Raw genomic sequence first — 23,613 nt, 5'->3', positions numbered from 1 at the left:
TAAAGTTGCAAGCCTAGAGATTTTCCAAATTTAAAAATACTCTAAAATCCCTAAAAAGAGGGAAGAGGGAAGGCTGTGCATTAGTGACAATATGTAAAGGTAATAAAACATACTGAGTTCTGTAGGAATCATTTCTGCTGCAGTTCCAGCCAAAGCTTTTTGCATTCTAGGTAGAAACAGTTCTTCGTACTGTAAAGGAAAAGTGAAGAAACAGGAATTGTTTTACGGAATATGTTGAAGTTAATTTTTCTGGTTACTGGTATTCCTTCGAAGACGGGAGACCTTTTCAAGCAACGCACGCACCCCCACCTCCTCGGTGACACACATCTGCTGTGTGGTGAGTCACATTCACCGATGGGAGTAGGTGACAGCCCTTAGGTGAACTGAGGTGAAAAAAAGTTCAGCTGTCTTCTCTCCCCAAGCCTGTTTACCTTCTGAGAGAGAATGAATCATTGGAAATGTCACTTAACTTTTAGCCAATATCGAATAACTATACTGGGGTGTTTTTAGAAAAAGATTTAGGTTCAAACTGCTTATACAAGCGAACAGCTTACAAGTTGCAATTGCATTTAAAAAAATACGCACAGCACTCTTATACAGTGTTCTTGTTCACATGGTTTTACTTCTGTGGCATTTACTATAAAGAACAAAGCATTTCTAGAAGGCTCATTTTAATTTCAAAGGTTAGGGTGTTTTGTGGCAAACATTTGGTGCTTGGAGGATTCCAACAATAGTTGAGGAATGTGTGGTGGGAAGCGACGTGGACTGTGCACTTAAAAATGACGGGAAGGAACCTGGTAGGCAGTGACCCTCATTCTTCATGTTAAGCAAGAGGTTTGAGCTAGCTGTTATACTTCGCCTCAATCTAGACAGATACCTCTTAACTCTGTAAACAGGGGCAGAGATATTTGCCTTTTGGTGTTTGTGAAAGGCCCCTGTGATACGGCAGGCTCGTCCTCCTCTTCCTGTGATACAGTTGAGCTGCTGGTGGAGCATTCCAACGTGCTGTGGACTGCCCACATCACACTCAGTTGGGAGGTGGAGGCCCTGGCTGCAAGATAAGATTAGGTTCAAAAAACCACCTTTGACAGGGATTGTGGTAACCATTTGTTTTTATTTCTGTTGTGCACAGACTAGAAAATATGCAGCATGTCTTGTGATGCATTTTAAAAGCTCTGGACATTATTTAACCAACTCAGAGTCCTACTGGAGAATGTGATTTCCTCCTTCCTACTTCTCCTTCACCTCTCTCTCTTCCTGGGATAAGATCTCATGCATCCATGCATACCTCCAACTGGCTATGTAGCTGAGGATGAACTTGAACTTTGAACTCTCGTGGGGATTACAGGTGTGGGTGACCAAGCCTGGATTATAGGTAGTTGGTTATGTGGGGGATTCCAGGTACATGCTAGGCATGTGGCTGAGCTGTCTCCAGTCCCTGTTCTTATCTTCATAGCAAGGAAACAAAGACGTGTTGCAAGACATTTCACTCTTGGTCACATACACGTGAATGAAATAAATCAGAATAAAGCAGAAGACCATTAGAAAATGGAGGAGACTAGGTTAGGCAAAAATTATTTGTACCTCTATTGCTCATAAGTTCTTATAAGTTCTCTCAGATAAACATTGGATTCAAGTGAAAAAAATGTCAGTTACCCTACTGATAATAGTCTCCATGGGCTGCACAGCACGGAGGGTGTTGCCTATCCCGCTGTGAGAGATGTGGAGCACAGGGTTAGTAAGATGGATCAGTAGGTGAAGGTGCTGCCCCTTCCTTGGAAGATCCTCCCCTTCCCCTAATCCCTTATTCTACACCTAGCCTCTGTAGTTATATGGCTTGTAGCACGCTTATCAAATGCTTAAAAGCTAACATCAACATGTAAGCGAAACATACAATATTTGTCTTTTCGGGTCTTAGTTACCCCACTCGAATGTCTTTTTTCTAGTTCCATCCATTTACTTTCAAAATTCATTAAAAAACTTTTAATGATTCCTTGTGATTTTTACATCATGCCTCCAATCCTACTCATCTCCCCATTCTACTATATCTGCCCTCCACCCTTGCAACCTCCCCTCCCAAAGAAAACAGACAAACAAGCAAACAAGCAAGACCCCAACAGCCGTAGAGCTGCAGTATGTCGCAGTGTGTCGTACAGTATACTCTTTTGTCCAAACAACTTTTCTTGCAAATGTTCACTGCAGTGAGTCATTGGTCTGGTTCAAGGCCTCTGGGTTCTGCAACAATGTCAATAATGGATCCTCTCTGGGACTCCTCTTGAGTATCCTGTTTTTGCCCTGTGTCATGGAGATCCTGTGGTTTTGGTTCTAGAGGACCAGCCTCTTCATGCCCTCTACAAGTTTATAGGTGGGGTACATGTTGGGGTGGGTCAGCTCAAAGCCCTGGATCTGGGCTTGGGTGGTAGCTGAATTGGTCATTATGACAGCTCTCCCTCACCCATGCCTCCTGGGCCAGCTCTGTAGCAGTGCTCAGGTGAAGGGAGGGGCCAGCTCACTTGAATGCTGCAGCAGGCAAAGGGGTGGGGCTTGCTCTTTCACTCTCCTGCTCTCAGGTCTGGCTCTTTTGCCCATGCCAACAAGGCCAGCTTTACTGTGCTGCCCAGACAACGTGCAGGGCCTGCTTTCCCAAGTGCTGTAGCTGGGAGAGGGAGGGACTAGTTCACCCCCTTTCATGCCCTCCAGGTCAGCTCTCCCATACTGCCCAGGTGAGGGGCAGGGTCAGTTCTCCCTCATGCATGCCTCTGGGGCCAGATCATCTGCACCCTTACAACCAGGGCCAGTCAACCCTACTGTACTTCTCAGGCAAGGTGGTGGTGGTAGGGCACTCTCCTGAGTGCTGTGGCCAGTGAGGGGCAGGGCCAGCTCTTCTGCTCCAGTGCTATGTGAAGTTAAGGGGTGGGGCCAGCTCTCCTGAGTGCAGCATCTGGTGGTGGTGGGGCCTGGCTCTGCACAGCCCTAACATGGCCCCAGATGGCAGCCCAGACCAGGGATACTGGATGGCCTGGTAATAGGGGCCGTGGACACAGACCCCTGCTACTGCAGGGCCGTGGACACAGACCCCTGCTACTGCAGGGCCGTGGACCCAGGCATGGCTGTGGACCCAGGCATGGCCCTCAGCAGCATCATGGACTAGGACCTCACCACTGCCTCATGTGGCATCACAGTCTACTCACATCAAACCATTTCTCAGTCTCCAGTTCTGTCTTCCTTTGTTGTGCACACACTGTTGTGCTTCTTTTTCTTTCCATCTCTCCAATACTTACTTGCTCATTTTAGCGGTGCCTGGCCCTGTGGGTGTCTTCTGTGTGGCGCCTGGTGGGGATCATGTCTGGGGTGCTCTGGGCAGGTGGGGGTCTTCTCGTCCTGGTGGGGTTGTCTCAAGAGTGCTCTTCTCCACCCACACTGCAGGGCATGGTGCGTGGGTCAACCACAAATTTACTTTTTAAACGGCTAAATAATATTCCAGTGTGTAAATGTACCAGCTTTTCATCATCCATTCATCTGTTAATGGACATCTAGGTTGTTTCTACTTTCTGGCTATTATGAGTAGAGCAGCAGTGGACCTGGATGAGCAAGTGTCTCTTTAGTGGCATGTAGAATCCTTTGGGTAGATGCCAAAGAGCTGTAGAGCTGCATCTGGAGAGAGATCTATTCACTGCTTCCTGAGGAAGTGCCACACTGATTTCCATAGTCAGCTCCTTATTTTAAAATTCTATTTATTGTGTGTGTATGTGTACACGCGTGTGCATGTGTATAATGTATGTGGGCACATGTGTCACAGTGTGCTTGTGGATACCAGAGGACAACTGTCAGGCATCAATGCCCTTCTCTTACTGTGGCTCCAAGGATGGCGCTCTGGTCATTAGCATACTTGGCGAATGCTTTTACCCATCTCCCTGACTCTGATTATTTGTTTCTGATTAGCAAATATATGTGTATATTTATGGGGTACAGTAGTGGTTTGATTTGTATATGCTTTGTCGGGAGACTCAGTCTAGCTAATTAACATAGTTAGCATCTCAATGCCTTCCTAGTTCAGTAGGAGCCACGGGTCTCCTAATTCACACATTGGATACAAGTTATTTTTCTAAGACTTCTGTCTTATCCCAAAAATTTCTGCTGGGATCTAAGGCTTATTTGTGAAATGGAAGCAATGGACATTTTTCGCAAAATAATAGTATTAACTATTTGTTTCTACATATGTGCCTCCCTTTTTAAATTATAAATTTTGTGTATGCATATACTGTGTTTTGGTAAAATCTAACCCCTCATTCCCTCCTTTCCCATTCCTCCATTATCCCCTGCCACTCCCTCCCCCCAACTTTATGTGTCCTCTTTTTAAAGAACCCACTGAGTGCACTTAGTGATAACTACACACAGATGGGGGTAAGGCCATCTGCTGGGAAGATGGGTCTCATGGCCTGAATTTCTGAAGAAAAGTGACTCTCTTCCTTCCATCAGCCATCAGTTGCTAAAAGCTCCTCAAGTAGGGTTGCAACTTCTTGAGCCCCTGCTTCATCCATGCTGGGATTTTGTGTAACTTGATATTGCACAGGCATGTGTTTGCAGTCACAGCTGCTAGAAGTTCATGTGTGCAATGGCTTGTCATATGCAACAAATAATGTTTCACCACACACAACCGCTCCCTCTGTCTTTTACAGCCTTTCTTCCCCCCTTTCCGTGATGATCCCTGAGCCTATGTAATGGGTGATGACCTTTAACCTCTCATCTTCCCACTGCCGTCTCCTGACAGCTTCCTACCTCCACCACCCAGATGCTGCTCTTAGAGGTGTGTGCCGCCACTCCACCCAGCATGAGCTGTGATAGGCCTCAAACTCACCCTGTCCGCTGAACCACGTCACCCATATACCTTTTCCCAATTTTTTACTTCTTTATAAAGCATCTGCATTTTTTCCATATGGAGTTTCCGACACACTCGTAGTCCTCTCAGGCCTTTATGCAGTAGTAAAATTTGATGAAATTTTAATAACCATCACTCACCCTTCCAGCCTTCAGCTGGGATTCCGGTGGCTGCTCTGGAAGGAATGACTTGATTTCTGGGGATGTAACAGTCTCTGGAATGACTCTTGGTCCTGTGACGTGATTCTGTTTCTTCTGGGCTGTTATAGCTCATGACTGGGTTCTCCTTATACGATGTTTAATACATTCCTTGTATTTTCCCAATTTTAGGTTACTACACTTGTAAATTGTCCTCAGAACCCTTCCAACAGGAAAAAAGGACGTTCAAAGAGAGCCAGAGTTCTCCTAGCCTCTGTGGAGGAAGCAACTTGGAATTTGCTAGACAAGGGGGAGAAGATCGCCAAGGAAGCTGCAGTTTTAAAGGAAGAGCTCACAGCTGCACTCCAGGAAGTTCGGAAAGAGAGTGAGTACCCAGCCTGGGTCAGATGCAAACTGCATGTCCTTAGGGTGTTAGCTGCTGCTGTCAACTTATGAGTGTTCTGCTTTGCCGGCTTGAGTTTATTAGTCTTGCACACAGCTGTGAAGAGCGAGCGGTGGGAGGCAGAGTGGCTCACTAGGCAGTTCCAAGGTGGAGCGCCAGTCCTGGCTCTTCTTTGGTCATTGAGTCTGCATACAGCTCCTCACCTCTAACCACACTGCAGCCTCTTCATTATAAGCAACGAGAGGCTTAATGCAGTGGAAGATGTCTTTGCCCATACATAATGAATAACGAAGTTCTTTATAAGCAGTTAGGAGACATTTCCTCTGTGATAACCTCAGAAATATATTGTTTTTCACTTTTCAGTCTCTGGAAGCTTAGGTTTATCAAGCTTTTTTCTTTTTTGTTAGGGCTTTGTATAAACCACACGATCCATGCTGTACTATGCTCATATCACATAATAAACACATATATTCTGCCTTTTGATAGCTTTACTAAGATACACAATAGTCAGTTTTCCCCCTGCAGAGCACAAGTCTCATTTACATATTTAAAAAAGATTAGGAAAATTCATTTGTGCCTATGGGGGGGACATTTGTTTGCATTTGTTCTATTGTATGCAGGCATACATGGAAGTCAGAGGTTGATGCTGAGCTGTCTTCCTGTTGCTTTTCTGTCCTGTCTGTCTGTCTTTCTGTCTGTCTATCTCTATCTGTCTGTCTATCTGTCTATCTATCTATCTATCTATCTATCTATCTATCTATCTATCTATCTATCTATGTGTGGCCTTGTTGGAGTTGGAGTAGGCGTGGCTTTGTTGTTGAAGGAGGTGTGTCACTACAGGGTGGGCTTTGATGTTTTAGAAGCTCAAGACGCGCCCAGTGTGGCATTCTCTTTCTGCTGCCTGTGGATCCAGTTGTAGAAGTTTCAGTTCCTTCTTAAGCACTGTGTCTGCCTACATGCTGTCATGCTTCCCATCATGATGACACTGGACTAAACCTCTGAAACAGTAGACCAGCTCCAATTAAGTGTTTTCTTTTATAAGAGTTGCCATGGTCATGGTGTCTCTTCACAGCAATAGAAACCCTGAGACACTATGTATGTATGTATGTATCTATGTATGCATGTATGTATTTGTCTGTCTATTTATTTTGAGACAGGATCTCTCACTGAATCTGGTCCCTGCAGTTTTGACTTGCTTCCTACCTACCATCAGGACCATAGGAACTGCCTGTCTCGGCCTTCCAGTGCTATATATATATATATCTGCACTTTCAAACCCAGTATGTTTTTGTTTGATGTGGGTATTAGGGATCTGAATTTGGATCCTCATGCTTTCTTGGGAACCATTATGGGCACAGTGCCATCTCCCAGTCCTGCAAAATATCTTGAAAAAAACTATTTGATGATTTTTATGCCCATCACTTTGCTGCAACTATTTTGGGAGTGAAAACAAAGTTGAATTTTATTGTTCTCCTTTGTAAAAAACATTGTCTGAGATGATAAAATATTTTTCTCTCCTAAATCCTAGGACAGCTTTAAGAAAATCAGAAAGAGTCTGGTACTTAGTACTTAGGAATCTGTGGGTGAGGGATGGTAAATTCTAAGCCAGCCTAAGAGAGAGAGAGAAAGAGCGAAAGAGAGAGAGAGAGAAGGAGAGAGAGAGAGAGAGAGAGAGAGAGAGAGAGAGAGAGAATTTTCTAATCAAAATAAACATACTGGCTACAGTCAACTTTAGGCCAAATAAATGATATAGGAGGTTATGCTTAATTTTGTAATTTTTGCTTTCATATCTTTTAAAGTTAATTCTCTTATATAGATTTAAGGTATACAAACAAGGTGTTATGGGATTCATGCTGTAAAATGGTTCCTAGTGAAGTATGTGCAGATCATAGGGACGTATTGGCTATTCAAAGGGAGTATACAAGCTACAGGTAAAACATGTAATCTACACACCTAAGTAGTTCTTAGGGAATATCTATGTGATTTGGTAATTAATCTAAAACTATTTGACTAAAATTTCAGATTTAATTCTCCGCTTGTATCCATGTGTGCTAGTACACAGTGACAAAACAGCTGAAAATGCACTCATTCAGGAAGGCTTCTTACCGTGACACCGTGCAGCCCTATCATACTCCAGCTCTGCTCCCCTCCCTTCCTGACACTTCGTGCCCTTTAAACCCCTCCCCCACCTCTTCACTTCTCTCTTCGTCTCACCATGTCCTCGTAATAACACTGCATTTTTTCTTTTAAAATGATTTTAAATTAATTATTATTGAATGTGCATGTTGAGTGTTTGTGTGTGTGTGTGTATGCGCAGGGGTGTGTATGTGTACATGATATGTGTGAAACGCAGAGGACAACATTTGGAGGTTGGCTCTTACCTTCCACAGTGGGATCTGGAACTCTAACTCAGGTCCAGGTTTTCAGGACAATCCATTTTTACCTATGGAGCCATCTCACTGGAACTCTTTCTGAAGCTGCCTCATTAGGCTTAGCGTACTAGTCTCCATTTTTAGGTTGTGGCAAATGGCAGGGCCTCTCTCTCTCTCTCTCTTTTTTTTTTTTTTAACAAAGACTAATCGCAGATGTGTATTTCTTTATCTACCCATCAGTAAAAAAGAAATTCTCAGAGAAGTCTGGGTTTTAGGCTCATTCAGTAAATTATTCACAGTTTTATGTTACAACATGAAGTATGCGTGCGCACACACACACACACACACACACACACAGAGGTCACATGTGGTGCCAACAACATATACACTTATTAAAGCTCTTTAATTCTTTTGACAAATGGAGGGGAACCACTGCCACTTTAGTGTGGGAGGAAAGCATGGAACTAGCACAAGTTCCTGGAATCCAAGGAATGCTTACTGTATGGAAAGCAGAGCGCCACAGTGAGAACATTGTGCCCCGAACTTGGAAGGAATGTTAGCTCCGCAGTGGAGCCACAACAACAGAAGAATGGATTCTGGTCTAATCGACTTTGTGTGACATTGGAAACATATTTTAAATAGTCTCTGCCCTCCTTTATTATTAAAGGGCCTTTGTCTAGTGGTATGTGAAGGTCTAATGAAATGCAACTAATAAATGTGAGGTATTTGGAAAAGAGGAAATGTATTGGAAGCAGAGGGTGGTTTTATTGATGTAGTTATTGACTTATTTTCAAGAAGCCCTTTGGGAGTAGTTCATAAAATTCCAACAGAGACATAGCATAATTTCAGCTTTCTTATGAGATTCTGTTCTCTGTTTTACTGCCTATAGTGGCTTTACTTATGAGCTGAAAGTGATAAAAATAAGAACATTTGTGTTCCCTAAAGAGCGTGCCTGCCGAAGGTGGAGCATGGCTAGTACAAATGGGGAAATGATGAAAGGAAAGGTGATACGTGGGCAGAGGGCAGAGATTCAGCAAAATGGTCTGCGTAGTAGAGGCCGCTTACAGTTGCTCTTGATCTTGCAGCCCCCCATCTGCTGGATACCCATGGATACAAGCAAGGAATTAAGACTGAAATTTTATTCAAATATTTCAGACTAATTATAAAATTACAGAGATATTAGCTAAGAACTACTTAACTGTATAGGTTACATATTTTACCTGTACTGTGTGTATTCTCTTTGACTCACCTATACTTTCCTACAATCTGCAGATCTGCAGATCTAAGCCACATATGTTAATGCTATTTAGTGGTTTATTAAAGAATAACACATATTCATAAAGGTACATATACTATTGTGACCTACTCAATAAATGTTCACTAATGAACTCACATTCACGAAACCTCCATGCAGATCAAGCACTAAACATTACTAAAGGCTGGGGGTGTAGTGGACAATGCCTTTAACACCAGCACTCAGGGGGTGGATGTAGAGGCAGAGACAAAGACAGAGGCAGGGGCAGGGGCAGGGGCAGGGGCAGGGACAAGGGTATAGGCAGAGGGTCAGAGGGAGGGTCAGAAGGTCAGAGGATCAGAGGGGGATTCAGAGGGGGCAGAGAGAGGGTCAGAGGGGAAGAGAGAGGAAAGGGCAGAGAGAGGAGAGAGAGGAACAGAGAGGAGAGAGGTGAGGCAGAGAGAGAGGAGAGACAGAGGCAGAGGTAGAAGCAGAGGCAAGTGGATCTTTATGAATTTGAAGTCAGCATGGTCTATATTTTGAGGGATAGGCCGGGCAATCCTACATTGTACCCTGTCTTAAAACAAACAAACAAACAAACAAACAAACAAACAAACAACATGAAGTTGCTGGTTTAGCGGTTAAGAGTGCTGCATGCTTTTACAGAGGATCCAGGTTCAACTCCTAGTACAGCAGGACAGCTCACAACCACCTGTTATTACAGTTCTAGAGGATTTGTGGATAAAATAGCCTCTTATTCCCTCTTGGTACCGTATTCATGTGCTGTGTGTACATATAGACACACATGTACACATAAAAATATATAAAATGACATCCAAATATAAAACAAAAGCAATAGAGGAACATTACTGAAATCCCAGAAGCAGCTCTTGTGCCCCAATCAGTTACTATACTCTCACCTCAATGGTAACCATTATCCCAACTAGCTTTATACGTTACTTTATCCTTTTTTAAAAAATTAGGTTATTTACATTCTGAGAGTGCCCCTCCCTCTCCTCCTCCCTGTCCCTCACTTCCCCTCCTTCACCCTCTTCCTTGCTACTGTATAGATACCTGGAATGATACATATCGTGCTGTGGCAGCTGAGACAACCTGTGATAACTCACTTTGCTCCAGAGGCTTATTGGCAGCATGAATTGTCCTTCAGAATCAATTTTAAAGACAAATAGAAAAACAGAGATACTGCTTATTTTTGGTAATGATCTAGGTGCGAGAGAGGAAACTTTTACAATTGTTCACACAAGACCACAGCTCTCACCGCAAAGATACCAAGTATGAGCGACCATTGCCTAGGAACACAGACTTAAATTACTCCCTGTGGCAAGAGTTTGGTGATAGTTTTATAGTAACAGAACAAAGGAAGTCATAAATCAAAGCACTTTTCCAAATAGACTGGTGGAGACATGGTTAAGGCAAAGCAGGGAAAGTTTTGCTATCGGCCTCGGGTGCTGTCTGGTGACATTTAGCTCTTTGGTTAGAAGTGAGTAGGGTCTTCGAAGTTAATACATTTCAAAAAGATTCACCCTATCGCCAGAAGGTTGCTAGATCAGAGAGAGGTGGGAAAGGATGGATAACAATAGGACTAAAGATAGCCAAGATGGATCTTAATTAAGGATCCATCCATGTATTCTGCCACATCTCAACCTTCCCACAGGCTTGGACGTTCTGACAGTCACTCAGCCTTGCAGAAGGTTCACTAGAGAGTGCAGCTTCTATCTGGGAGCCTTTGTTCATAAAGTTTACTTTAACCATGACAGGAGAGTGGCAGAAGATTCCAATAGAGTTTGAGGCTCCCCCTAATTTAGCTTTTACTTCTACTTACTCAAATCAACTTAGGCTGAATTAACAAACCTGAATTAAAAATGAAAAAAAAAAAAGAGTCCAGTGTTTATATAAAATCTCATATATCTGAGTTTATTATGTGACCTCCCTCAAAACAAAAGAATAAGAAAAAAGAAATAAGAAAGAAAGAAAGAAAGAAAGAAAGAAAGAAAGAAAAAAAGAAAAATGTCAAGTATAATTTGTGCTGTCCGTATACCCACTGGAGCATGGTCAAACTACCAATAAACAGCCCCTTAAAGAAAACTTAGCCCTTCCCTACCTGCACCCCAGATAGAGGCCATCAGCTGTGGAGAGCTATGCTTTAGCACCCCATCACAATTTTGAGAGTTCTTTTCTTTTCTTTTCTTTTTTTTTTTTTGCATGAGAATGACTTCAAGCAGAGCTAAAAACAACTTTAATATGTCTTTGCGGGTTTTCATATTTTTTAAATCTTTGGAATATTAACCTATCTTTGTTTTTTGTTTTTTTTTTTCCAATTTTTTTTTTCAATGCAGTTTATTCAGGAACCTTGAACAATCATCTGACCCTGGGTAAAGCCAGTCCACAGCTTAAATAGCCTCTGGGTAGCCAACCCCAGCATGCCACGTGGGCAATGCAGATAGGTCCACATACATGGAAGCAAGCCAGATCCTCAGCCTTAGCCAAATGTGGAGTTGTTTGTGACAGAGAGCACTCACCATCGGGAAGATGGAAGGCAGAAACCAGCTCCATCTTTAAGGCATAGCATTCCGCAGCTCTCTACAGTTCCCCCTTTTTGTTTTAGACACATCAGGCAAGAGTAGAGGTCTGATCTCTGATATTAGATATAAATTGGGACTTTGTACCGATGTTCATTTAGGTGTCATCCACCCAAAGAGCATCAGACCCGTCTGATACCTTTTTCTCAGAGGCGGGACCTGGGGCATCAACCCGCATGCAATCAGACTTGCTCTTCTCTTGGTCGAAAGTGGCTGACCCTGAGTGCAGTGCTTAGCCTTGCATCCTGAGCGTAACATTTTAGCTTTTTATGGTAGCCAACCATGCTTGAAGAGAGAGTTCTTTTCAATGGCTTCCTGTCTAGAGTGTTATTTGGGGGAGGGGATGAGGGAGAGAGGTTGTTCCAGAAGCCTTCCAGAAGTCTCTCAAATAATTGTTTTGTTTTGTTTTTTTAATGTAAAAGGAAGTAATTAAGCTGGGATCTCAAGAGTGTTCAGGAAAGAAGGTTCAGTTCTTGTATACTGTCTCCATAAGCCAGAATGCCTGCTGAGATGGAGCATAGCACCAACACTGCCTCCTGCTGCAAATACTTCAGTGTGAGTTATCTGGAGCTGTACTGTACAGCCTGTGTCAGCAGTCTTGGTAGCGGTGCCCACCAAATCCAGGAACTATGCACGGGAACCACATGCCTTATGGTCATGTGTGAGATGGGAGGGGACCTGCAGATGTATTGGACATCCCACCTTCTCATCTATTTTTATTCCTGGGTCTCCACCAAGGCCACCACAAACCAGTTGGAGGGATGCTAAGATTAGTAAGGAGCTTTCGAATTCATCAAGGGCTCTCTCTCTCTCCTAAGTATAGACGGTGGCATCTTACATTAAAAGAAATGCTTTGCTCTCCAGGGCACTCATGCGGGAGTCCCCCAGAAGCAAGGGTGCCAAACTCTGGCCTGCAGCCACCTCTCCATTGCACCATGGCGTAGGGCTCAGGACTATTTCTGGCAGACCCAGCCCTGTGGTAGAAATGAGGAGTAATCCACATTGTTCAAAATGTACGTACCCTGGGCTGGCCAGAGGGGTCACAGGTAAAGGTTCTTGCCATGAAGCTTGATGGCATAAATTTGATCTTTGGGACCCACAAGGTAGAAGGAAGAGAACTGACTCCCAAAAGTTGTCCTCTGATCTCTACAGGCATGCTGTAGTAGCATGGAGAAACTCACACACTCACACACATTCAATTAATAAAAACGCAATGAAAACATATTGCTCATATTTCTCATGTATAAAATATAAGGATTCAGGTTATATTATTTTTAGAAATTAGTAGGTATTTTTAATCAATTCAAAGTAATTGTATATTTGTGGGGTACAGTATATATTTCAATACATTTATGTAGGTACGTCATGCGTAATGTTTAGATCAGGGAAATTTGTATTCCCAACATCTCAGGCATAGATCTATTTTCTCAGTTAGGAAAATTCAAAATCCTGCTAGTTATTAATATTTTGCAATGTCCAGTTGACAAATGTTAATTGTCAACTCCAGTTACCTTTCTGTGCTATAGAATCTTAGGAGTTATCTATCCAGCTGCACCCTTGTCTTCACGGATTTTTTTCTGTTCATCTTTCTTTCCACATTTCCTTAATTTTTCACCTCCATGATTTCTAAAACCTCAGGTCTCTATGTTTATTTTTCACTAGGAATTAGAAACCTAGACTTGCCACCATCCATAATAGCGAGATAAAATGATTATGTCTAGAAACGGGAGAATGGTCCCCTGAAGGTGTCGTCAGTCTCCTCATCTGGGGACACAGGCTTCACCCACAAATGACACTGTTAAGTTTCCAATGTGGGTATCTTTAAACGTTCCCTTAAAATGCTTTTCAATTATTCAGTGCATGTTTAAAATTTGTTATTATCATTATTTATGTGCATGAGTGTTTTGCCTACATGTATGAGCCACTTGTGTGCCTGATTCCATGGAACAGAACACAGCATTGCACGCTCTGGGGCTGGAGTTGCAGTTGGGAGCCGCCATGTTAATGCTGGAAATCAACCCCCTAACGTAAAAGGCAAAGTTCTTTTCTACCCCTGCCCTTGCTCTGAATAATGACACAGAGACTTTTACATTTATTAAAAGCTTCAGGCACAAGAGCTGCTCAGATACTCAGCTATTATAACCAAATAATATTGGCCTGGCCTACTTCTCAGTCAGGTGGCCCATTACCTGCCGTCTGAGTCTCGCCCTGGCTTCTCCTTCTCCATCCATGTTTTGATGGCGGTATTCCTCCCTCTGGTCCCCACCTGAGATCCTCTGTCTGATGGCGAAAGTTCTGCCTTATTCTCTCCTGCCCAACTGTTCAGCTCTTTATTTAACCAGTCAGAGGTGATGGAGAACGGTGTTTACAAAAGTACTGAGACAGAAGATACTTCATAATAAAGGCAATACCAAAGTCCAGCCTGTGGTCAGATCTCTGGGCACAGAAACCAACATCTGAATGAATACACAAGGATAATCCTTACACAGTGTACAAAAACATCACTTCACTACCCTAGATCCTCTGAAAAGCAGCTGGCTCTCATCTACTAAGTCATCTCTCCAGCCCCCCAACGCATGGTTCAAATAAGGAAGTAAGTAGTGTCTTAATGAACCTGAGATTAAAAAAACCCACTGGTAGCCATTCTGTGTCTCTTATATTTAAAAAGTTTGAAATCCACCTGTCTTGAAAATTCACTTATAAGGAAAATAGCAGCTCAGCCTTAATTAAGTATTCCTAAATAACTGGTCAGGCGCATCTACCCTGTTCAGCAATGTTGCAGTTAGGGGTTCTGATGAAACGCCTGGTATTTACAGCCAATTACTCATGGCATCTGTTTGGGTTTAAAGGCAATAGCTGCTACCTGAATTATTTCCATCTATGGATGTATTGCATGCGTGTGAGTGTTGCTACATCTATGATGTTCTTAGGTAAGCATTAAGTCACAAGTGTAACAGTCTTTTCACTAAACACTCTTGGAACATATCTTAACATGCACGTGTGGTGTTCTAAAACTGGCAGAATGTTTATGGAAACAGTTCCACTGAAGGCTGATGAGCTAATTAGCTACATTGCTTGTAATCAGCGAGTTGTTGAAAAACACCCAACATGGTACCCCTTAGCACCCATCCACTCGAGAAAATCTACAGCAGGATTTTCTTACACTGCATTTGATTTCTCAGCAAACTTTTCCGAGTTTGCTGAGAACTCATTATGGGGTCAGCTGGCATGTGGGAAGGTACTTAAGATGTGTGTGTTCAGCCATCTCACTGACAGTCACTTGGAATGCTGGACCTATGACAGATAGACGTACTGATTGGAGGAATGACAGCACTGCCAATTTTGAAGCGATGAGAGTTTGTCTAGGCTATCCACCATTCACTTCGATGTGTAAGTCAAAGATAAGGGCAAAGATTTAATGCATGCTAACAGACGGATTAGCAAGTGGTGAGGCCTGGAAATGAAAGTGTGGCCTGAAACCTCAGCTCGCAAAGTCTGTAATAAAAATGTGATTCATGCACTAGCAATGACTCTGCTCTCCTTTTTGGCTAGAGAGGAGGTGCTACTCTCTAGTCATTTCATAGATGTTGGTATAGAGTTTCTATTGCTGTGAAGAGACACCATGACCATGGCAACTCTTATAAAGGAAAACATTTCATTGAGACTGGCTTACAGTTCAGTGGTATGGTCCATTACCATCATGGTGGGAAGCATGGCAGCATGCAGGCCGACATGGTGCTGAAGAGGTAGCTGAGTATTTTACATCAAGATTGACAGGCAGCATGAACCGATTGAGACACACTTTCTCCAACAATGCCACACCTACTCCAAAAAGACCACACATAATAGTGCCATTCCCCATGAACCGATGGGGGCTATGTTTTTCTTTTTCTCATTAATTTATTTATTGATTCACTTTACATCCTGATTGCAGTCCCCTCTACCCCATCCTCCTGGTCCTACCCTCCCACCCTCTTTCGCCTCCCTTCTCCTCAGAAAAGGGAAGGCCCCCCTCCATAACAATCCACCCCAGCACATCAAGTTGCATCAGGACTAAGCTCATCCTCTTCCTCTGAGGCTAGACAAGGCACCCCAGCAAGGAGAAAGTGATCCAAAAATAGGCAACAGAGTCCATGGCAGAGGCAGCCCCCACTCCAATTGCTAGGGGACCCACATGAAGACCAAAATCCTCATCAGCTACATATGTTTAGTGGGCTTAGGACCAGTACATACATGCTTTTTGGTTGGTGGTTCAGTCTCTGTGAACCCCCATGGGCCTAGGTTAGTTGGCTCTGTTGGTCTTCTTGTAGAGCTCTGTCCCCTCCAGGTCCCTTCTGTCCTTCCTCCAACTCTTCCATAGATTCCTTGAGCTCTGCCTAATGTTTGGCTGTGGGTCTCAGCCATCTATTTTTGTCTGCTGCTTGGTGGAGCCCCTCAGAGGACAGTCATGCTAATCCTGTCTGCAAGCATAGTGGAGTATCATTAATCGTGTCAGGGGTTGGCGCTCGCCCATGGGCTGGGTCTCAGGCTGGGCCAGGGTTGGCTTGCTATTGCCTCAGTATCTCCTCCATCTTTATCCTTGCACATCTTGTAGCAGGGTAAATTTTGGGTTGAAGGTTTTGTGTTGAAGGTGTCCCCCTTCCTCTATTGTAAGTCCTGCCTGGCAATAGGAGGTGGCTACTTCAGTCTCCATATCCCTGCGGCTAGGAGTCTCAGCTAGAGTCACCCCATATCCTCCCAGGAGCCTATCCTGCCACAGATCTCTAGCTTGTCCCAGAGATTCTTCCCCCATCAGTTTCTCTTCACTCTCCCAGCCCTTTCACCTCCCACTCTGCTCTCCTCACACCTGACCCCACCCTCATTCTCCTCCCCACCCCCTCTCCCACCCAGTTCCCTCTCTTCATCCACTTCTAATGTCTATTCTATTTTTCCTTCTGAGTGAGAGTTAAGCATCTTTCCTTGGGTCCTCCTTCTTACTTAGCTTTTTGGGTCTGGATTAGGGTATGGTTATCCTATACTGTATGGCTAATATCCACTTATAAGTAAGTATATTTCTGGGTCTGAGTTACCTCACTCAGGAATATATTTTCTAGTACCATCCACTTGCCTGCAAATTTCATGATTTCCTTTTTTTTTAATAGCTGAGTAGTATTCCATTGTGTAAATGTACAACACCATGTAAGCTTATGCTTAAATAACATGAGCCTGAATATTAATGGTTGTTGCACATTCTATTATAAAAAAAAATACATTATGTGGTTGGCAATTTCTCAGGGTCATCGTTTGTCTCAGTCACTGTTCTATTGCTGTGAAGAGACACTGTGATTAAGGCAACTCTTATAAAAGAAAACATTTGGTTGGGGGCTTGTTTATAGTTTCAGAGGCTGAGTCTGTTATCATCATGGCAGGGAACGTGGTGGCATGGAACATGGTGGCAGGCAGGCATGGTGCTGGAGAAGTGGCTGAGAGCTACATCCTGATCTGTGAGGAGAGAGAGAGAGAGAGAGAGAGAGAGAGAAGAGAACAGAACTGGGCTTAGCATGGGCTTTTGAAACTTCAAAGCCCATCCCCATTGACATCCTTCAAGAAGGCCACACCTCCTAACCCTTCTAATCTTGTCAGAGTTCCTTCACTCTCTGGTGACTAAGCATTCAAATACGTGAGACTATTAGGGCCATTCTTATTCAAACCAACACAGTACTCTAGTTTCATTCCTGTTACCGTGACAAATGTGCAAAGAAAAAAACAACTTAGGAAAGAAAGGGTTTATTTGCCTAATGTTATGGTGCCTTATCCTGGGGAGGTCCACGTAGGAGCATAACACACTGAATCCACAGTCAAGAGAAGAGAGGATAAACAGTGGGTTGCTGATTACTTGTTTTCTTCTGCTTTATATGGTTCAGGGCCAGGTTTAGGGAACAGTGCTACCCATAGTGGGCTCAGTCAATTAGCAACCAAGACAGTTCCTCACAGACATGCCATAGGCCAACGCTCCCTAGATAATTCCTCACTAAGAGTCTGTTCCCAGATAATTCTGGGTTGTGTCAAGTTGACAGCTAAAATTAATCAGCACAGCCAGGAATAAAAATCTTAAGAATTTCTGTTCTTGATTATCCCAGTTTCTAAGAAAATAGTTCTTTTTTTATTCTTTGAAATTAATTTGGATCCTAGCCTTTTCCCTTCTCTGGAAATACTTGTTCTGTAGTGATATTTTGCCGTGTGTTCATTCTTCTCTTTCATTGGCTCTTTCTTTACATGTATTAGCTTGCCTCTACCTGATGATTGGCAAGTATTCACTGAAAAACCCTACTTTGAATTTTTCTGTTCTCTTAAACTTGTAACCGCATTTTACCTTGCCTGTTGAGGGTGCATGGATGGTTTATTGTTAGTACAGCTGCTATGGCACTCTTTAAATGCTCCTCTACGTCTCAGCCATGTTTGTTACCGTATTTTCCCACCTTCTCTCCACTCCCTTTTTCTACCTCCTTCCTCACTTTCCGCATAGACTTCTCCCTATCACTTTCTTTTTTCTTTTTTCTTTTGTCCTTAAGCATTAGTTAGTGTTAGGAATCCTGTGTCTCCTCATTTCCTTGAGGAGCCTCTTCATTCCCATGGATTTAATTATAACTACAAAGTTGAAAACTATTAGCTCTCGTAGAAAGCTTTACTGCAAAATCCTGAGTGCTTCTCAGTCACTTTTCTCTGTCAGTACTTAGGTAATTGTGCAACTCAGTTCCATAGTGCATCTTTCCTGGGAACGTTTGAGTCACATCACAAGTGGTAAAACCCTGTAACCTTCTTCCATAGTGAGTGGAGATACACGCTGTGGTCAACAATACAGCTCTGACCATTTACTCCATAGCATAAGAGCTCTTATGGTGTTACCTAAACACATTAATTTAGAAACTGAACTCTCATACTCTCTCATGTCTTTTAAAAACTTTTGTATTTATCATCATCTTATTTGAACTGTTATCACGCTTCATAGAGTTGGTTCTTTTCTCTTTTCGCAGATACTCTGTTTCCTTGACTAAGAGAGCACCACACAGCCCAGATTTTCTCTTTTGTGCCTTTGGCTTCATTTCATCTTCACTTTGTATTGTTCGTCTTTTTCTGACTTTGAAGCTTTGCCATTCATGGGATGGATGTAAAACAAAGTGAGATATCAGGCTTAAATGATAACAGCCGTTAGGAAATTTTTAAGTAAGACAGTGACAAGACTAGGTTATTGCTGTAGGAAAATTCATTTTGCATTAATGTGGAAAGAATTTCCACAGTACCTCTCTGATTTTGATGATGTAAATTACAACATTATATTATCATTTATGCATTTAATAATGTGGGGTACATAAAGTGTTGATCACAGTACTAACCCTCACTTTCCTGTGAACTCAGTCATCATTGTCAGCTCTGCCCTATAGTTGAGAAGACTCAGTTTCTAAGTTTCAGGAACTCAAGCAGCTCTTTACATCACAACCACTGTCAAGAGCAGAGAGAAATGAATGGATCCTTGGTGGCTAGCTATCATCACTTAGGCTATGAAACAGTACCCACATTCAGCGTGAGTCTTCCTACATCAACTAAGAGTCTTGACAGTAACCCATAGACATATAGACATAGGGCACCTGGATCTAGACAGTCTCTCAATTACTCCTCCCAGGTAATTCTGGGTTGTGTCATGCTGACAGTTGGAACTAACTAGTTCAGCCTCAGTGAATCCACGCATGCAATGGCTAGGCCATGTCAATAAAACACAGTTTCTTAACACTTTCCCCTTGCTACCTGCTCTTACATTTTTTTTCTTTCTACCCATTTTTCCAGAACATTCTTTGAGCCTCAGATGGTGACATAGATATTCCACGTAGGGCTGAGCACGTCATAGGCCCTTAGGCTCCATACTTCGGCCAGTTATGAGTCTCTGCATTTACTGTTGCTCGCTGCATTCATGATTCATTTTTGAACATTTATTTATGTATTGAGGCAGTATCTTACTATGTAGTGCAGACAAGTCTATGAGCTTACTCTGGCAATCCTTCTACCTCAGTTTCCTGAGTGCTGGGGTTACAGGCAAACATAACAACCGTGGCTCCTTAAATATTTTGTAAGTATTAACATTTGCAAATGTGCCAATAAATAATTTTTAATATTGTATATATGGCTTACATTAATTTTCTTATTAGATAGTGATATGCTAATTACTGATATGCCTGATCTGAGGAGAGCAGGCAGATGTATGGAAGCGGAGTTGTCTCTTTAGAGACAGGAAGGCAGCCTCTGATGTCCTGGAGTTCATAGTATCTGCTAATACTGGTATCTTCTACTCCACCTGAAAGTATAATTTCTAGGTATAATATAGTTTTGAATCCTTTGAACTCTTTCATAAATTTGATCATATGCTATATTGAATTTGGCTGAGGACAACAATATAGTTAATAAGGCCTCAATGGACAGAAGCTACCAAGCTCTATTGATTTCCTATGTTCTAGTATTAGTTAGGGGTCTGCCTTTGTGAGGTGTTAACAGAAACAACATCATTTTGTTTATCAGTTTTGATGCTTGTTCTGAATTATCTACATGGTAGACAAACTATCAATACTTTTTTATTTCTTTGGAGAGAGCTTTATGTATTACATATCCCAAGGAGAATTTTATTCTTTAGAGATATGATGCTTTCCCCCTTGGAAGCTGGTGATGTATAGGCAGTGATAAATTGGGATGCAGTCAGTTTCCTGGGAGCCAAGGAAAGAGAAAGACCCAATGAGATATAATACTCAGAGTCAGAGATAGAACTCTTTTCTCTTTCTCCCACTTTGTATGTGTGCAATCTGAGCAGAAAAAGGACTGCCAGTCTTTCCTGGGAAGGGAACTGATCAGGCTTGAGGTAAATGGATGAAACAATATTCCAAAGCTTCTCTCTCTTCATCCTCCAGAGATCAGGATGCGAGACGGAACACGTTCACCCTTCTTATTTTATGTGCTAGAGTAGATGTAGATTCCCTAGAATAAATATCTCAGAAATCTTAAAAGTCAGGCAGAAACATTTAAGAGCAAAAAGGACAGAGAAGGAGAATTACATTATGTACTGTGGAAAGTCATGTATTCGATTAGAAATTCTAATGTCAGGGTTCTCTCTTCTTTCTTGTTGCCACCATTTCTTTCCTCCCTCTCTCCCTCCCTTATTTGACTTTCCCTTTCCTGGACATTGAATATACTCGTATTCAACTCCAAGAGTTCAGTGGTACAACCTTGTGCTTATCAAGAGAAAAAGATTCCATGGTTAAGGTGAAATACACTTTCTCTTCCAGTCCTTAAACCATGTTACCTTTAGGACTGATGCGACAGTTCAGTAGTTAAAGGTACTGGCTGCTCCCTCAGAGAACCCAGGTTGAGTTCCCACCACCCACATGGCAGCTCACAACCACCTGTAACTCCAGTTACAGGGTATCTGGGGCCCCCTTCTTGTCTCTGTGGGCATTGCTCACATATGGTCCATAGCTATTGTGTACCATCCTCTAAAGACATCTGTGGTTCAGACACAGCATGTCCCCTATTACCATAGGGTAGCATTGATGCTCTCTGACACAAAGAACTTTAGTCTGGCATTCAGTGGCATCTTAATCTCCTCAGAGAGTCTCTTAATTATGTTGAGAAAAGAGCCCCCCTTTTATGACTTGAGGTAATAGCGCTTCCCCACGATCAGGAAGCACAGTGTTTCTCACACAGGAATTCAGTAAGTCAATTTGGCTTTCAGATCTATTATTCGGTTCTGTCTTACATCTTCCTGGAAGTTCCTGTACAGAGCCTCTTTACATTCCTGAAGACAGACTTTCCATGTCATATTCTAGACTGTAGCTTTTCCTTCTTGCTTTCATTTCTCAACACCATTCCGTCAGATTTCCATATCTTGGCTCCCTTTTAAATCTTGCAATGGTTATTTCTTTATTTTATTTTATTTTTTTTTGTAGTTTTATATTTTTGTCTGAGCGAGGTTGGTGGAAATATGCGGTTGAATGAGAATGCTGAGTGTATTACCCTTAAAGACTGTGCACTGGATGGAATGGTCAGCAGTTTAACAAGTATTGCAAATAGCAAAGGATAGGTTACATGAAACTTAGTATTAACTTACTGAAAGTTGAAACTACCATAAAAAAGAGAAAAGATTGCATTAGATAAGCAAGGGATCAGGGCACAGCTGCTAAGATTGTATACAGTTGAGACTTATAAATACGGGTTGGCAGGGTATGCCTAATTGTTGAAGGACTTAGAGCTTCTGGGCAGGTGTTTGTGAAAGGTGAGCATTTTCCTCCTTTGTGTTTCTGATTAATGTCTATTTTGTTTAATTATTACATTGGAGCTGGAGCGATGGCTCAGTGGTTAAGAGAACTCGCTGTTCTCAAAGAAGACCCAGTTTGGTTCCCAGGACCCACATTCCTCCATAACTGCTTGTAGCGCTAGCTCTAGGGAACTGGATACCTTCTTCTGACTCCGTGGGCACATGCACTCATGTAGGCACAAGTAGGCACACACAAATACACATACATAAAAATAAAAAAATCCTAAAAAATAACAATTATACTTGTGTGTGTGTTTCTGTCTGTCTGTCTGTCTATAGGTCTACATGTGGGAACCAGAGGACAGCCTGTGAGAGCTGATTCTCTCCTTCTACCATGTGGGTCTTGGGAATTGAGTTAAAGTTGTCAGGCTTGGAAGCCAGTGTCTTTACCCACTGAGCCATCTTGCTGCTCCTAACAGCTATTCTTAATCTGGAGAGTCGTTTGATATAGGTAAATAGATGAATTATCTCAAGTATCTGGGAAGTTACTTAACTGTTCCAAATGGCCATGTCAAACATAATGAGAAGAGGCACTTTTCAGTGGCTCAGCGCTTCCCTTCTCTTTCCTTTCTTGATTGTTACATCAAAAGCTCTTCAATGAATGACAAGCTGTGAATAATTAGTTAGTACAGAGAGCTGCCTTGCATTCATACAGCTCCACACCTTTTCAAAAGCACTTTGACATTTATCAGTGGGATCTCTACATTAGTCTTCATGAGGAAACAGAATAGATCTTGACGTCCTAATTTTAAAAGTGGCAGAGGAGAAAGGGCGCGCAAGAGAGAGGTGCCAAATATCATACAATTTAAGTGTTTGAAGCAGTGCCTAGTTTGACAGGGTGGTGTGGATTGAGTCACCTGACCAATTTCAACTCTTTTCTAATGTGATTATTCAGAAGACACATGCTGCAGATGCTGTAAAGTTAAACAACAAACCCAAACTTTTTCACTGGCCATTGAGAATGTGGCCCCTCGAGGCTCAGAAGGCTGCAGTGAGTGACAGCAATGGAGAGGGAGGCTCTTCGTGCCATCTAGTGGCAGATGCATCTTCTTAGGGTAATCCTGAGGGAGGTTCCTCAGTGATTCCTCACATCACAGGTGCTGAGTGCCAGGTGATGGCAGAAGTGGAGTTTCCTGTGAAACAGAAATGTGGTGGTGTTAGGAGTTTATCTTGACTGATATTTCTGCCTCAAGAGCATTAAAATTTGAGTTTTTGGGCCTTTACTTTTAAATTTAGCTAGGGTGGATTCTGCTATTTATGATTAAGATCACTTTTGGACACATAGGCTAGGATCCAGTTTGTATCTCAAACAAAACTACATTAATTAATAATGAAGCTAAAATGTAAAGCCAGAATCTATTTTAAAATTTCATTACACCTTATTACTATATATATGTATACATATATACATATATAATATGTGTGTGCCTGCAGGCATACCATGTGAGGTTAGAAGGTAACCTTTGTGACTCATCTTCTTCAATCCTGAGGGGCTCAGGACTTGAACTCAGGTAACCAGGCTTGGATACAGGCACCTTTACCCATCTCTCTTACTCAGAATTAATTTTTTAAATTATAAGTTTTATTAGATGTGCAGAATCTAATCTAATTTATAATGAAAATTATTATATAGAGCAAAAGACAGTGAGTGACTC

At 42.4% G+C, this 23,613-nt stretch overlaps 1 protein-coding gene across 2 annotated transcripts in view; it reads left to right on the top strand.

Moving 5' to 3' along the window:
* Ctnna3 (catenin alpha 3) overlaps positions 1-23,613 on the top strand; it is a 1,666,920-nt gene that overhangs the window by 61,457 nt on the left and 1,581,850 nt on the right. For both annotated transcript variants that reach the window (XM_060369423.1, XM_060369422.1), the window contains exon 3: positions 5,209-5,401. In XM_060369423.1, the coding sequence (XP_060225406.1) occupies positions 5,209-5,401 (193 nt within the window). The remainder of the gene's footprint in view (positions 1-5,208; positions 5,402-23,613) is intronic.

This window comes from Meriones unguiculatus, chromosome 16 (assembly GCF_030254825.1).
Source record: "Meriones unguiculatus strain TT.TT164.6M chromosome 16, Bangor_MerUng_6.1, whole genome shotgun sequence".
NCBI classification, from domain to species: Eukaryota; Metazoa; Chordata; class Mammalia; order Rodentia; family Muridae; genus Meriones; species Meriones unguiculatus.
The sequence above is the reverse complement of the archived record's forward strand: the minus strand, read 5'-3'. Positions and strand labels throughout refer to the sequence as shown.